The 16133-nt window shown below is 39.1% G+C and overlaps 2 protein-coding genes across 4 annotated transcripts in view; one reads left to right on the top strand and one right to left on the bottom strand.

The window, feature by feature from the left end:
- Window positions 1-12306, bottom strand: part of rsrc1 (arginine/serine-rich coiled-coil 1) — a 226355-nt gene extending 214049 nt beyond the window's left edge. For both annotated transcript variants that reach the window (XM_044354291.1, XM_044354290.1), the window contains exon 1: window positions 11925-12306. Coding sequence is in view for 1 of the 2 variants with exons in the window: in XM_044354290.1 (XP_044210225.1) it covers window positions 11925-11955 (31 nt within the window). In the remaining variant the exon portion in view is untranslated. The remainder of the gene's footprint in view (window positions 1-11924) is intronic.
- Window positions 11713-16133, top strand: part of dock10 (dedicator of cytokinesis 10) — a 68965-nt gene continuing 64544 nt past the window's right edge. Inside the window, exons 1-2 of one of the 2 annotated variants that reach the window (XM_044354282.1) lie at window positions 11713-11906; window positions 14052-14254. In XM_044354282.1, coding sequence (XP_044210217.1) covers window positions 14147-14254 — 108 coding nt within the window. In that variant the 5' untranslated portion in view covers window positions 11713-11906; window positions 14052-14146. Of the gene's footprint in view, window positions 11907-13942; window positions 14255-16133 lie in introns of both variants that reach the window. The other variant, XM_044354281.1, reaches the window with a different exon arrangement.

The raw sequence follows: 16133 nt of genomic DNA, 5'->3' as shown, positions 1-16133 counted from the left end.
CAATTGGCTGGAGGAGTGGCCCCCACCTTTATCTCCAGCTAATCTGAATACGACCTTATGAATAATGCAAGTTCCCTTACGCTGCATCTTTACCTGGAGTAATGGCTGCAGCTGGAGACGTAGGACAGCATATAGCGCTCTATGAACCAGAGTCTGATCATGAATGGGAAGGAGATGAACTTGATATTGCACAGTTTAGTTTTCAAAAGGATGTTTCAGAACAATAAGATCGTGTCTAAGTTTCCTCATAAAGTAAAAGTCATTTTATCAAACATAGCCGGAGGTCACTAGCTTAGCTTTGGCACAGATATGTTATATTCCTTTGGCTGAGTAACAGAAAGAAACAATGTTTTAAAACTTCATCCAAAGATGGAAGATGAAAAAGTTGAAAATCCTGCGGCGTACTGAGTCTTGTTAAGCACACAGCTGTAAAATAAGCGGAACACATACACAACCACTTGCCAATAACGGAGGCAAGATTGTCTCCAAAAATTAATTTCAGCCATTCCTGACATAAATGTCCATCCTCTGGAAGGCTGTAAAGATTTTTAAGCTGCTGAACAACCAGCAACACTTCCAGTGTCCTGCTTTGCTCGTCATCCAGCTGAAATGCAAACTCTGACTACAGAAGTTACAGGAGGGGTGGGCTCATGCTAAAGCTTCCAAGCATATTTGATTTGACTTTCTGGTGTGACGTAGTAACGGGTTCTGCCTCAACACCACTAGCTCTTGAGATCCACAGTCTTCCTTCGTCTTTTTAGCGCCAAATTGCTTCTTTTTGTTACCATCCTTCCACCACAGCTCAACAGGGAAACCTGTCCGAGGATACATGAAGGGGAAACTTCATACTAAAAAGTCTGTAACTCTGGAAGATATCCACCTGATTTGAGTAACTCAGACGCCTGAAGCCTCATACAATTTAACTGTCAGATTAACTTTGGAATACATTTTTGCACAAAACAAGGACTGTGGATTTTGTCCCCCATCACTTTCATTGTAAGTGCATTTGAGGATGATCTTCTAATCGCCATTATGAAAAGGAGGAATGATTATAGTGAGCAAAACCGCTTTCAATTGTCATTTGGGCACCTGACTATAATTTTAACACAGACCTGAAAATTTGTCACACCTGTCCTTTAACTGCCACACCCAAATGCTTTCTCATAATTACATACTACATGTGTCGGATTCATCTTGTATTTAATGTTTTGAAGATTTACTTTAAAACCCGCTTGAATTCTGTTTCTTTTTTGAAAATATCTTAACAGGACTTGACGGAAAGTCATCAGTGATCCAAGCTGGTAACTGTACGTAGTCTTCCTAGGGTTGCTAAAAGTGAGTATATTTAACCCCAAAGTAGGTAGTAAGTGTGATCACAAAAGCTACCATCACTGTCCTCAGTCTGAAGGACAGTAAAAGACAGCCAGAGGTCATTGTGTTAACTGGCAGTATGTGGAGGACAGAGCCAAAAATCTGGCTCTTTGGTTGCCTGATTACCTACAGTGATGATGCTACCTGACATTATCATTGTCATTTGCTCTCAACACAGTTCAATTGCATTATTTTTAACGCCTTTAAAGCTGCAATGATTACTTTATCAATTAGTTGATCAACAGAAAATTTATCACCAACTATTTTGATAATCAATTAATTGTTTTGAGTCTTTTTTAAGGAAAAAAATGCTAAAATTCTCTGCTTCCAAGTTCTTAAATGTGAATATTGGTCAGGACAAAACAATACATTTTAGGTTGCATCTTGGGCTTTGGAAAACAGTGATTGATATTTTTCACCATTTTCTGACATTCTGTAGATCAAACAACTAAAAGATTAATCAAGGAAATAATCAAGCGATTAATTGATAATGAAAATGATTGTTAGTTGTAGCTCCAGACCTCCTCCTTTGATATTTCCACTTCAATGTCAGTAGACTGCAAGAGTATGGCTGAATTAATATTAGCAGCTGGGGTGTTACTAATGCATTGTATATTAATAAGCGACTTCAAATCAATTGAAAAAAAAAAACCCTTTTATATTCATATATATTAGGACCAATGGTTAGCTATTAACAACAAAAACTCAAATGTAAAAACTCCAAATGTAAGATGTCTCATATAATTGGAGTTTGAACTGGGATAAAGATTACAGACACACTTTGTGCATGAACGCATAAATCCCAGGGTAACTGTTTCTTGCTATTACTGACGCCATCACATAATGAAGGTTAGGACCACTGACAGCTTTTAAATAAGGTTACAGTATTGTATATTCATGTGTGTGCACACGTGTGTGAGTGCTCATGTGTGTCTATATGTATATCTATATGTATATGTGAGCTGGCATGCATGTTTACATATGTCACCAGCATTTAGGAATAACAAAGTAATGCACATATCCGCGGATGTGCCAGCTAGCGTGAGTCTTTCAGTGTGTACTGTATGTTAGAGTGTATGTGTGTGTGTGTGTGTGTGTGTGTGCCATTTCTCTTTTCTCTCCTCTCCTCCAGCTTTCCTCAGTATGATGTTTTCCTTTGGCTCTAATGAGTTCTAAGTGGCCAATACTTTCTTCTGCAGGAAACTCGTGTCAAACTAATTAACTTTTAATGAGAGGAAACCCACTGATTAGAGTGTTTTTCTTGGCAAACGAGCCTATTAATTCTGTTGGTTTGAGCAGCAGGGCCGAGGAGTCGGGTGAGAAGAAGGCCTCTCTTCAGCAGTCTGCACCGCTCTCTTTCTCTCTCCCACACACACACACACACACACACACACTTACATTCACATACACACTCAGCCCCTGCCTGAACCCCTGCTCAGTCTGTTTGGCCAGCTGCTGAGGCTTGGGCTTTTTGAGTCCACACACTCTTTTATATTTTCTATCTTTCTCTCTCTCTCTCTCTCTCTCTCTCTCTCCCACACACACACACACACACACAAACACACAATTGGCATCTCCACTCTCATTGCTGCCCAATACTGCTCTCTAGTGACTGGAAAGATTCTTGGAGATGTTCTGTGGTATTTTTTTGTCTAATTTCATGTGTGTACTAGAGTAATTTTGTGGCATAATCTTCTACACTGCCTCATTGGGGGAAAATAAGAAGGGAAACAAATTACTCTCTTTGCTGCTTTACAAATCTGCACCAATTATGATAAGATCACGCTTTATTGATCCCTGTGGGGGAAATTCAGGTGTTACTGTTGCTGAGCATGAGTCTGAATACATAAATATATATAGAATGAGACTAAAATATAAGAATAATGTAGAATAAAATAAAGAATATAATACAAAATAAAATAGAAAGTGTGTGTGTGAGAGGCTATATGTGCAAGAATAAAGTGAAGACAGTGGTAGGAGAGAGGCAACAATGTGTATGTGAGCTGTACAGTCAGTGAATCAGTCTGTAGGTGTTTGGGGTGTCTGCTGGGAGCAGTGATGTAGTGAGGTAGATTGTGAATTCATAAAACTTACAAAACAATTTGCGAGTAGTTTTAATACTTAAAGTTATGGTTCCCTGAACCTCCTTTATTCTTCCATGTTAGTTTGTTAATCGGCTAATTAAGTCATTTTTCTGCCCATAATCAGACAGAGAAGACTTACAAAATACATCTGCCATAATCATTACTGGTCCAGATGCAAACTGTATAAAATTAATCATTTCATTTATCATTTTAAATTGCATCTAACTGATGGAAGTTCATGGAAAATCATGTTGGACTGATGAAACTACAGTTAAAATCCTTCATGCAAAGATAAAGGCTACAGTGGATAAACGATAGAGCTGCAATGATTAGTTGATTAATTGATTAGTTGACTGGCAGAAAATTAATCACCAACTATTTTGATGATTGATCATTTTGAGGTTGGTTTGTTTTTTTATTCTCTTGTTCCAGCGGGACAAAACAAAACATTTTAGGTCGCATCTTGGGCTTTGGGGAAAGATGATCGCAATTTTTCACCATTTTCTGACATTTTATAAGCCAAATGACTAATCAATTTATCAAGAAAATAATTGACAGATTTATCGATGATGAAAATAATTGTTAGTTGCAGCCCTAATACGAAAGATTGATGACAGTGCGCTCAGGCAGTAGCAAGAAAAAAATTTTGACACAGTTGTCAGTTATTCCCTTTGTGAGGCAGCATGTGTCTGAATTACGCTTCCATTATAAATCCGTGTAATGTCAGACTGGCATTCACATGAGGGCAAAACATTAGGGGGCAATATTTCAATGACAGACACATTTTCATGATGGCAGTAGCTCTTTCAGCGTGACTGCGTATGTATGTGTGTGTGTGTGCGCTTCACTGGGATCAGCAGTGGGCCTATTTGACGTGTATTTTCATATCAGAGTGGGTTTAACTGCCAATAGACCACATTAGAAAGTACTAACATCTTATTACTGCGGCATTTAGATCCAGTGGGAGCGGAGCGCCGCTCTCTGCCATTCCCTGGAATCCCGAGTGGGAGGGTTTGATGTGCTGATCGGAGTGGGCCTCTCAGAACCTGGAAAATGTGTCTGTTTCATCTCTCAATTACTGTCAGGGTTTGAAGTACTGATGTTCTACCTTTATCTGTCACAATATGGCTCAAGTTTGTTGAAGTATCTGGAATAAAAAAGTCCAAAAGAGAAAGAAAGAGAGACAAGCAGGCCCGGCAGCTGGTGCTGTTTCAAAGCCTGCCCAAGCCCTTAAAGATGAAATCCATTTTGTTTCAAGTTCCGCACCCAGCTTGCCTGATGAGGGCTCTAGGGGTGAGAAGGGGGAGAGAGAGAGAGATGGAGGGACAGAGAGGGAGAGATAGAGAGAGAGAAATCTGTTTGATTTGTCAGAAGTTCTTTAATTTAATCTACAGCTGTCAGGATGCTGAGGATCCAGACCTCATCACTGCCTTTTATCTGCCTGATTTCACCCCAGGCACCAGACACTCTTCTCTAACACACATGCAGACAGACACACATGCACGCCCGCGCACACACATAGAGTGAGCGAATGAGAGAGGGATGAGAGAGGATGAACTATTCAGTTATTAAAGAACACAAAGAAAAGCCTGCAAGAGTACAAAACAAATAAAGAAGGGCATGTCATCTAGTATCTCTCAATCTATGTTGGACTCAGAGTGACGTTTCACATATTTGGTGGACTTTGTAAAACTCCAGTGTGAAGAATGAAAAAGAAGAAACAGATACTGTAGGTGAACAGTATGTGCTGCACATTCAGGTTAGATGAGTATATTTACAAATGTATGTATGGTAAGCACACACATGTACACCAGAGGATCAATGTGCGTGGCAATATACATGACATTCCTTTGCTGTCAGGATTCATCAATCATCTGATATGATATTTAGCATTACAATTGATCAATTAGATGATCAATTTAAAAATAACTGCCAACTATTTTGATAATCAACTAATCTAAGTCATTTTCAAGTTCAAGTTCTGGCTTCAAATGTAGTGATTTGCTGCTTTTTTTCTTCATATGTGAATTACGTAATAATTAGATAAGTTAATTGTTTTTAACAGTTGGTAGACCAAACAATAATCAATTAACCAGAACAAAATCGGCAGATGAATCAGCAATAAAAATAAACACTAATGATGCCCCGGAGCTTAGGGGTTTATGACGCCAACCGTACACCGCAACGTCCCCGGATCGAGTCCAGCAGGGGATCCTTGTTGCATTTCTCTCTCCCTCATTTACCATCATCTCTCTACTGTAGTAAAGGCATAAAATGCCCCCAAAAAGGAAAATAATACAATACCTGAGTTTTGGTGCAGGTACCAAAGAAATATCTTTTTAAAACTTTGCTTTGAGAATTTTTTTTACAAAATGAAGCCAAATTTGTTATTTTATTGTCGTACAAGAGCATTAAGTAATAAAAAATCTGAAAAATTATGATTTAAATTAGGAACTATCTGATTAAAGAATAAGTGAAGAAAAGTTAGAATATGTCCAGGTATTTGATGAAAACTTATAGGCTAGTACTTGTAACTTTTCAATACTTTTAATACTATTAGTATTTTTTATTCCTTCTTTACCTCTCTTTCTTGCTTCCTATCTTTAATTATGTGCATCTCTCAGCTGGCTAGAATTGGACCTGCCTCTTCACTCGGAGGTCAACTTAATGTGTGCACGCAATACACTTGAGTAGATATGCAGATTGCCTCTGTTAGCCTATATAATTTATGAAACATGAAGCTTCTTCGCTGCTGCGTAGCACCACAGCGGGCTCTTTATGAACTGATTCATCTCTTACAAACACATCAACCATATCGACTTACTGTTTACTGCATTTGCATTTGATGGCTACTTTGCAAAGCGAGGATATTGAAAAATACTGATAAACTATCTCAGTTTGAATCAGACATGAATCAGACTCTTTCATACCTCAAGAACCAACGTTGTTTTCTTGATGAAAATACTGGAGCTGCCCAAATGAATCAGAGTTGGAGGTCTGACGTGACACTCAGAGTGGCTCCACAGATAAGGGAACATTTCACGGCCAATACTGTACTGTATGTGAGCAGTGCGATGAAATAAAGGCCATTGGATGGAAGAGGTTAACAAAACATTGAATTTGTCAGTGAAGCCGCTCCAGGCTTTAGACTACAGCGTTTGTCCTCTGGTTTTTGTCTTGTCTAAGGGGTTGTTCAGGTTTACAGCTGAAACAATTAGTTGATTGAAAGATAAGTCGATTGACAGGTATTTTGATAATCGATTCACTCACATTAGCTGCTTTCAGCTTCCCAAATGTACAGATTTACTGCTTTTCTTTGCCATATATAATTGTAAATTGAACAGCTTTGGGTTTTGGACTTTAAGTTGGACAAAAGAAGTAATTTGAAGACATCAAAGTGGGCCCTATGAAATTGTGATGGACATTTTTTCTGTATTTTGTTACATTCCAAAGACGAAATGATTAATCAAAAAAAAGAAACTGGCAGATTAATATGTAATTTGTATGTATCATATACATTAATATGTATATAATAACATATTTAAAAAATGCAACTTCAGCTATACGGTGGATTTTCTCCTTGACATTCATTTGTCCTCCACAGTTGGAGGCCCATATGTTCAAAAACCACCGCTCCCCATATGTTATTTGCTAGAGTTCTGTTTTCATTTTCCTCCATTTTTGCCTCTCCACTTACTTTTTTTTTTAATATCACTGCATTTCTCCCTTGATCTAAGTCTCTCTCTGTGGTTGTATATCCACCATCAGCTTGTCCTCTCCTGGCAAAAGCTCCCATTCCCCATACTCTCTCAATCTTACACAGTGACTTACTCTCCTACACATTGTATCCACATCTTTTAAAACATCTCTCTCTCTTTCTCACACACACACACACACACCCACACATTCAGCACACGTGCAAGCATCAGACCCAGACTCATACACACACCATTCTTCTCTTTCTCTCCCATCGGGGGACCCTGTTGCAGATGGACATACACTCCTTTTGTGTTAGCTTGTGAAAGAGGAAATTAGAATTAGACACTGGGGCAGAGCCTGGCTTGCAGAAATGTGATCCTGCTGCTCTCCCTAAAGGCTTCAAATGGTCTTTTTCTTTCCTCTGTCCTCGTGAAAGTCTTGAATTGAGGAACCTGTGGATACTGGAGAGTGCTATCTTGTTATTGAATCTGAGGACTTGACAAGAAAAATAGGCTGCCTAAAGCTGCACTATGTCCAACCCCTGCCTGGAGAGATTCAGTATTTCACCAACCCTCTTCACTCCATTTTTTTCTGTCTTGGCTGCACAATATTCTTTTTTCCATAGACTGCATTTCACTTTCACCTCTCCGTTAACCTTTACTGTCAGCCATACAGAACTGGGATTACGGTAGAATTCACAGTGCATTCATAACTGTCTGGCGAATACATTATGAGATTAATTTATCATTTACCAGTACACCAGCAATTCTTTCTTAGCTACTTTACTTGTCTTCTTCATTTATGTTCTTTTGCCTCTATTCCCTTTTATATCCAACCGCTCCCTATCTGGCTGCCTCTGTCTGTAGCTCTGAGGTGAGCCTGGATGTCTCTCAGACCCCACAAGATTCTGTCATGTGTCCAAATGGCATTTCTACATTCTGTGGTCACTTTATTAGTTTCGCATACTTGTACTATGGAGGACTGATTCGCCCACAGAGCTGCAATGATGGACCTAATTTTCTAATCTTGTGCCATCAGAGGCCTTCCAAGGACTCTAAAGCCATCATACACACATGTTGCATTTTCTGTACTTTTACAGTTGTTTTTTTGTTTTTTTACAGGAGAGGAGTCAGCCTACCGTTGGATCTTCATCTTCTGTATGACTCTACGCTACGTACGCTACAGTGAATGTAGAGAAACAAAACTGATGTAACAGGTGTAAAACCGTAACCTGTGACCCATCAGATTCTGGTACTTGATTAGGATTTTCAGCCATGACAAGATGTCTTGTGTCGAGGTCTTTTTCCCCTTCTTCTTAGGGTTTAGGTAGTTAGACATTGCAGAGCTGACAGGTTGAGGTGAGAGCAAAGGCTGGGTCCACATCTCACACAAGCATGTGAGCAATGGGTTTAGTAAATGTCATGTTATTACTGAATTTGAAATTGTAATACTTTGCTACACTTCTGCAATCCCTTACACTGTTGAGTAACACATTTCTGAGAAATGCCTTGGGGCATTGCATCACTACCCAACACTGGAGGAGACTGTATTCTTCGAGGCACAGATTTAACACAAGGTAAGAAATGTTTCCTAGGAACTTGATCCATAATAGCTTTCTGCAGATTTTCTGAGGTCCATTTATGAGCAAGATCTGGAAATGAAGTCACTAGATTAAGCTACAATTGTTATCATGTTACTGGACCTGTCTTGAAGGGTTATATGTGCTTCCTTGGGTGGGTAAACTGAGTGCATGAAGGGATGATACCTGAGCTAGACTGATAATCTGCTCAATTGTACCCTACCAAAGAGGCTTTTTTGTATAGCATAACCAAATGACAATGATATAATAGACTGATATTGGCAGTGCTTAGTTGGACAATTGAGGATTTTTGCATGGCTTGCTTTGGATATCTGGAGTCTAAATTTCATTTTTTGGTGCTTATGTGCCCACTATACCATCATCTGTTCAGTTTATTGCAGCAGTCTCTGCAACTTAAACTCTGTATTTTATGTTATTTATTCTTTATTCAACCAGGAAAGCCTCACTGAGATTAAAAAAAAATATATATTTCAAGAGTATGCTGGCCAAAATTGGCAGCAATAACAATGAGTTAGAGACAAACATCAAATAACACAAAATATGCCACAAAATCTGAATCAAACAAATGAGAAATGTTGTTAAAGTACAGTATGAAAAGTTGGTTTGTGTGCTTCAGTATCTTGGGAATTATACACCAATGATTACAGTAAACCATAAGTCACTTAAGCACTTTTACCTTGTTAACCTTTAGTCAAACAATAACTGAACCTCTAAACCCAGTGTGATTAATTACAGTCACTTAAGTCAGATTACAGATGTGAGAAGTCTACCTTGAGTGGCTAGTAAGTGTATGTTTATGTATGTCACTCACTCATGGACACAGAATGTATTTTTTATCTATGACATGACAAGAGAAAGTTATAGTGGAATATACTCTTGGGTCAATAACATTACATTGGTAGTTAAAAGGTTTACATTACATTAAAAGGTTTGTTCTACTCTAAAGTGGACAAGCTTTATCTGGAGCAATGCATGATGTGATACTGCCACCTAGAGATCAAATTTGGTACATCATTTTCATCTTTCCCAGTAACTTTGACCTCACATTTAAGTCATCCAATACATGATCATACACTCAACACCACATATGAATCGTCCAATAAATATGTGGTTGATCATAAAATGATGGAAAAGAGCACAAGCAGAAAAAAGAAGAGGAATGCCAGAAAAACAGGCCCATTGGGTCTTTGTAAAGTGACTTGTAAAAGAAAACTGAATAATAGGTTATCATTTGATGTATTTCTTGAATATATTATACATGTTTCAGATAGTGTTTACGTTCAGTTTAGTGTCAGTTTGTGTTTCACACATTTTCTAAATTCCTCTGTGCTGTGTCTACTCTAAACTTAGTTTTTTCCTGTGTAAGATGAGGCAGTTGTGTGTTTAACAGTTAAGTTTATTCTGTTGTACCCTTACCTGAGCCAGTGATAAGATAAACTGTAGTTATGTAGATGTTTATGTGTAAAACTGATAAGCCATTAGAGGATAGTGTGGTTTGTCCTTAATTTAATATAGTAGTAATGTTATTTTGTGATGCTACCTGGTGCATGCTTATGTACTGTCATATATGGTCGTGAAGAAAGACTGTTCCTAGGTTAGCTGAACTTTTGACTTATGTTTCTATCTGAGGGTTGTTTGCTGACCTGTAAGGTTAGTAAACAGATGTCTTAAATTCTGTACAAGTAGTATTTAAGGGACTGGTTAAGTGCCAACCTTTCAGACAAAGAAAAGATAGCTAGGTGGTATGTATCTTTGTCTCCAGAACTATGATGCATTATACTTCTGATTGTATTATTTGATTACATTATTTCATAACCTGACAATGCTCTCTTTGTGTGTTTATTGAGTGATCAGCAATTTCCCATCACAGACTGTTCATTACTACTGTTAACATTTCTTGCGGAGTCAAAGGGGTCAATCAATATCCTTGAAGATAAGTAGGACAAGGGAGCATGGTTAGGAACTTGGTTAGGAATCTGTACTCAAGAGGCCATCCAGTGGTGGTTTTGACTTAAAGCCACAGAGCCCAGACATGGGCCATTGAATCAACTGTAAAACTAAATGCTCATTTTAGCAGTGGAGTCAGACTGGTAATATAAAGAAATATGGTATAAAAAGTAGGACACGATAACGAGTCATTTTTACCAACAAAGTTTTACCAACAAAGTCAGCTTTGTTGTACTGTTCCACTGTGGTGTAAGACAACAAACCACATAGCATTCAATTTATTAACCTTAGGATGATACTGTGACTGATTTATGTTAAAAATTAAATTAAAAAGAAACATGCACATATCATAGATTTGTGGTTCTCAATGAGGGGTCTGGGACCCCCGGGGGTGCTTAAGGGGGCTCTAGTTGTCCCTAGCAAAAAAGGCAATAATTCATTTTCATTATAATTCCATCCACAAGTAACACAATGACAGAATGTGTGACTATTTTGGTCATAGGTTTCATACACTTTCTGTAATAAAACATCCAAAAGCAAAAATCTTATCAGATGGGAGACCCTGGGACAAAATCTTGGGGGTCCGTGGTCTAATTTGTGTCAGTTTAGGGGTCCTTGACATGAAAGGTTTGGGAACTACTGGCACAGATGACTTACACAAAAATATATATGCCTCAAGCACTACAAAAGCTCTGATGTAGCTAGATAAAGAAAAGTGTTTAATATTGGAGAAACTGAACACTAAAAACCACAAGTTTATGTGCACAGCAATACTTGTATTAAACACATGACTTACACAATCTTATTTACATGTTGAAATACAAAAGAAACAGCCTACAAAAGCCTCCAGTATTGTAGGTAGTTATTAAAGCAGAACAGCACAGCTTAAAAGCTAAACAAGGATGTAGAAATTCTCCCAAGCGGCTACAGGTAGAAAACTTTCTGCACAAACAGTCTCATTCACAAATCACGCACAGTAAACAAGTGACCAAACAACCAATAAATACAAAACTGGAGAAATTGCTGATGAGTCAAAGCAGACTGTGTTTCTGCGTCTGTGTCATTGAAGACAGCAGCTTCACCACAGCAACTTCATTATACAGATAAAACAAGGTATGGTGCATATTTTAACCAAATGCAAGAGAGACATTAAATAATTAAGAAGGAAATAAGCAAGCAAACAGAAGAACAAACAAGACAGACAGGTAATTTATGTGACTCACATTTGTTGAGGTCCATTTTCTTTTCCCTCATGAAGCAGTATCCTTGTCATGAAATATCCCACTGCACTTGTTGTTGAGATGGTCGTTGTTTTTGTTGACAAAACTTCTCCTTTTTAACACTCAGTGCTAGCATGGTAGCTTAGCTGATAGCATTAGCAACAGTAACTAACGTTAGCTACTCTCCCTGGTCGGTTGTTGCATTTAGCTTAAATGAAACAAGCTGTTAGCCTTCTTTTGTTTGTTGTGAGTATAACTGGCTTCACGGTTCACGTCAGAGTTGATTATTTTCCAGAAAACTGTCATTTCACACAGTTTCACACTGTCTAAAGGCATCTGTTTGTTATGGCCGCATCTGTTTGCTTGCTACTTTTTTTTTTTTAAATTCACTTTTCCTAGCTTCTCCTTTAATAAACTTGACATGATTCATTGCCTCGACTGTTTCAGTGCTATGCCAACTTTGACCACACAGGCTGGCTGACACTGAGCTGCAGTTGCAAATCAGAGGGGCGCTGTTTCATTCATTTTCGGGAAACTCAATGAAAAGATGGGGAGACATGGCTAAGACAACTAAATAAGAAAGTGTCTGTCATGTGACAAACAAAACGAATAGATATATTTTTAATTAAAATGATAACGATAGATATTTTGGATAGTTAGGAAATCCACTGTAATTTAGGGTAGAGCCAATTAATGGGGGCCTCTATCATTTCATAATCCATTCATGGTCCACAGTAAGGTATATGGGTTATGCTGGTTCCACTGGCTATACAAGACATATTTGCTTGAGAGACTTGATGCTACTGAGTTTTTTCATTCTTGACATTTCTTCTTTTTTATGTCACCATTTCATGAATGGGAACATTTCCACACCTCTTTAAGCAGATACTGCTTTTATGTCATCAGTTCGATTGTGGAAGACACTGCTCCTGATAAATTTACATTTCTTATAAAAGGTTACTTAAAAAAAAACTATTTATAGTGAACCCTGCCACTGATGAATAAATAATACATTAAATAATAGTAGAAAGGCCTACAGAGATTTGCTCGCAAAAGTCTCAGCGGCAGATATCTTAAAACCTCTGCAAATAAAAACCAAAACTATCTTCATATAGACAACACTGAGTGGTAACGCTGACTTCCTCAGACTCCTCATGAACACTGCAGTACTGCTTAAAAACACTAGAGGGAGGCAGAAGACTGCTGTATTAAAAATAAGCTGCGTGAGTAATGCTGAAAAATGATGTGAGTTAAGACAGAGGCTTAGATAAAGGTAATATTATTATTAATCCTCCTTTGTTGTTCTCAATGAAGCACCGACATGCAGTAACTGTAAACCAGCATCACCCTTCAAAAACTCTTTAATAGCCTGTCATTTACAAATCACAGTTAAACATGCTACACATTAATTCATTATAATCCCGCCTTTTATCCTCGCCCCTGTCTCAACTGCCTCTCACTCACTGTAACCATTAACTGAGATGCTAAAAGTATTTCTGGCCATTTAAGGATGAATTAACCATTTGCCTCCGCCATGTGTCGCTGTTGTCCACATGTGTGTGCCACATCTTCCAGCCTCTACTGTAAATGCTGTTGCTTCCTTGGTCGTGACTGGACTGCTGATGGGCAGTTGACATTTGAGAGCTCCCCTTGAGATGCATGATGTAGACAGTGTAAACCCTGCTCAAATTAAGTTAAGCAGAGGCTGTTAGGCTACTGTTGAAAGTTGAATGAATTTCTATATCCTGCCTCTAATAAATCTAGGCTCACTTTTAAGATATTTTGAAAAACATCTCATATTAACCTATATGTTAGTTCGGCTGAGTGGAAAATGAAATTGAGCTGCTGTGTTTCCTTTGCATGTCAAGTTGATTGAAAACAAGCTGGAAGATTTACACTGAATTTAATGTTTTTGGTCTTCAAAATAAATGCAATACTTTTGAGTCAAGCATTCATTGCACTGGGGGTTGGAAAAGGTAATTTGAAAGGCATAACCGGAAGTGTTGTCTGATTCATTCCAGTTTGGCTCCAGTCTCAGCAGCGCGCAGGCACGCATCATCTGCACAGTGTGACTGAAGAAGTGTGTGTGTGTGTGTGTGTATGCGTGTGTGTGTGTGTGTGTAAACACAGCTCAGTCGGCTCATGGTAGAAGCGAGGAGGGCCAGCTCTGACTGCCGCAGATATCACCAGGTTGACTTGTGCGCGGTGGCCGCTCAGATGAGGAGATGGCAGCCGAATCGACCCGGAGATTCACCAAGAACCTGCTGAAACCGGGGAGCGCGGCGGAGATACGGCAGACGGCGTGCAACGCAGTCAGACACTCCGCAGTGGCGGTGAGTAAGACCCGACTGAATTGCAAAAACATGGTGGTAGTGAAAAACGCATTACCACCTGTGGGCCCAAAGCTTTTTTCTTTCCTGCTCCGGGCTTTTACGGCTGCGAGCCAAAGCTTTACAACTGGAATTAAATGTAGGCATCATCATCATCATCATCATCATCTGTCCCCCAGCCTCTGACAGACCCGCACCACTGCACCGTGGATGTGCCATTGACATTCATGTTGCATCTTTCTATGCAGTGGATGTGCAGAAGCGGCTCAGTGCAGCAATGCTGCTCAGCCTCTGTCTATTGATCCTGCAGGGGGAACAATTCAATACCCTTTTTGAATGGTTAACGCTCAGTTGGCGCAGGAATCGCCACATTTCTTTCCACTATTGGGAAAGAAGCCGCGTATTGGCTGATAATGTGGCTATAAAGTCGTCGAGCCTATCATATCCCCCCGTGGGTTGGAGTTTATTTCACTGTGGCTGGTTGAAGTGAATGAAAAATGCAGTAATAGCGGCTTGGTAGTAGGATAGTGGGATGCGGCATGACAGAGGCAGCGGTTTACATCTGCCCAGCGGTGCACAGAAACACCAGGGAAGATGGAGGGAGGGACTGGGAAGGGAAATGAATGCGACGACTGGGCTTTGATTCACGACTAGTTATATTATCAGGATATTTTAATATGGTGAAATGTGAAATGTACGCTCCAGTGGGTGTGTCACGCCTCATAACTGGGGGCTCTGATTGACACATAAGATAGTGGGAGGAGGGGTAATCCAAGAAGAAAAAAACAGCCACATTACACACAAGGAGGAGGATTTGTGTTTTGATGATGTCCTTTTGATTCATCTGACAGAGGAGGACAAATCCTCTACCTTACGTTGTGTGTGTGTGTGTGTGTGTGTGTGTGTGTCTGTGTCTGTGTCTGTGTGTCTATGTGTCCATTCTGTGGAGATTAGCATAGAGAAAGGTCACTCCACTCCAGCCTCTCTGCTGCTACTCTTCATCCTCTTCACTGTGGTGTTAGTGTGTCAGTGGGACACGGCAGAGCAGAGCGCAGAATTGATTTGAATAAAGAGGGAAAATGCAATAGTAAATCTTTCAAATGTGGTGCGCGGCCAAAGACAGGATTAAAATGGAAACGAATGAAATACAATCACAAATAAATGAAACCTGGCTTCAACGGTGTACTGAGTAAAAATTGATCAATCTCTTTGCGCAGCCAGATGTTTCTTTGCTCTGGGTCAGTTGAAAATGAACAGAATGCAACTGCTGCAAGGTTTACCTGCAGTATGCATTTATCAGAGTAACTCCAAATGGAGTAAATTGTGTTTATTGATTCCCTTATTGGATGTATAAATTGACTGGTGAGTCACCTTGTGTTAGTATAATTCGAGACACAGATACACAACATAACATTACATTACAGTATGTTGTTACCATACTGTGGGACTTGACTGCCTTGCCTAAAGGCACTGCAGCTGAAGAAATACAGTGAGTCTGTGGTTTTCAAGTAGAAAACAAAGACATGACAAGACAAAACTGATAAGCTGAAGAACGGAAGTGAGAGAGATACCTCAGCCTGAAACAAGAGGAACTTGAGCTGCCTGATGTTCAACTATTATCAGCATTATTTACATTATTAAAAGTGAACAGTTATTTTAAGGACACCGTCAAGTAGTAAATGTATGTCAGCATATTTATATCCTTCATTAAAGCCTCAGTCCATCATAGACGGTGCTGTTACTGCACAACTGTCCAACAGTTCACATTCCACATTTAAACCGGAAAAAAATGCTTTCTTGCAACATTTTTTTTGTCACTTCAAATTTATTGATACACATTTTCATCAAAAAAAAAAAAAAAACCCAAATTCTTTTGTAGACA

The sequence above is a fragment of the Thunnus albacares genome, chromosome 6 (genome assembly GCF_914725855.1).
Source record: "Thunnus albacares chromosome 6, fThuAlb1.1, whole genome shotgun sequence".
Lineage (NCBI taxonomy): Eukaryota > Metazoa > Chordata > Actinopteri > Scombriformes > Scombridae > Thunnus > Thunnus albacares.
The sequence above is the reverse complement of the archived record's forward strand: the minus strand, read 5'-3'. Positions and strand labels throughout refer to the sequence as shown.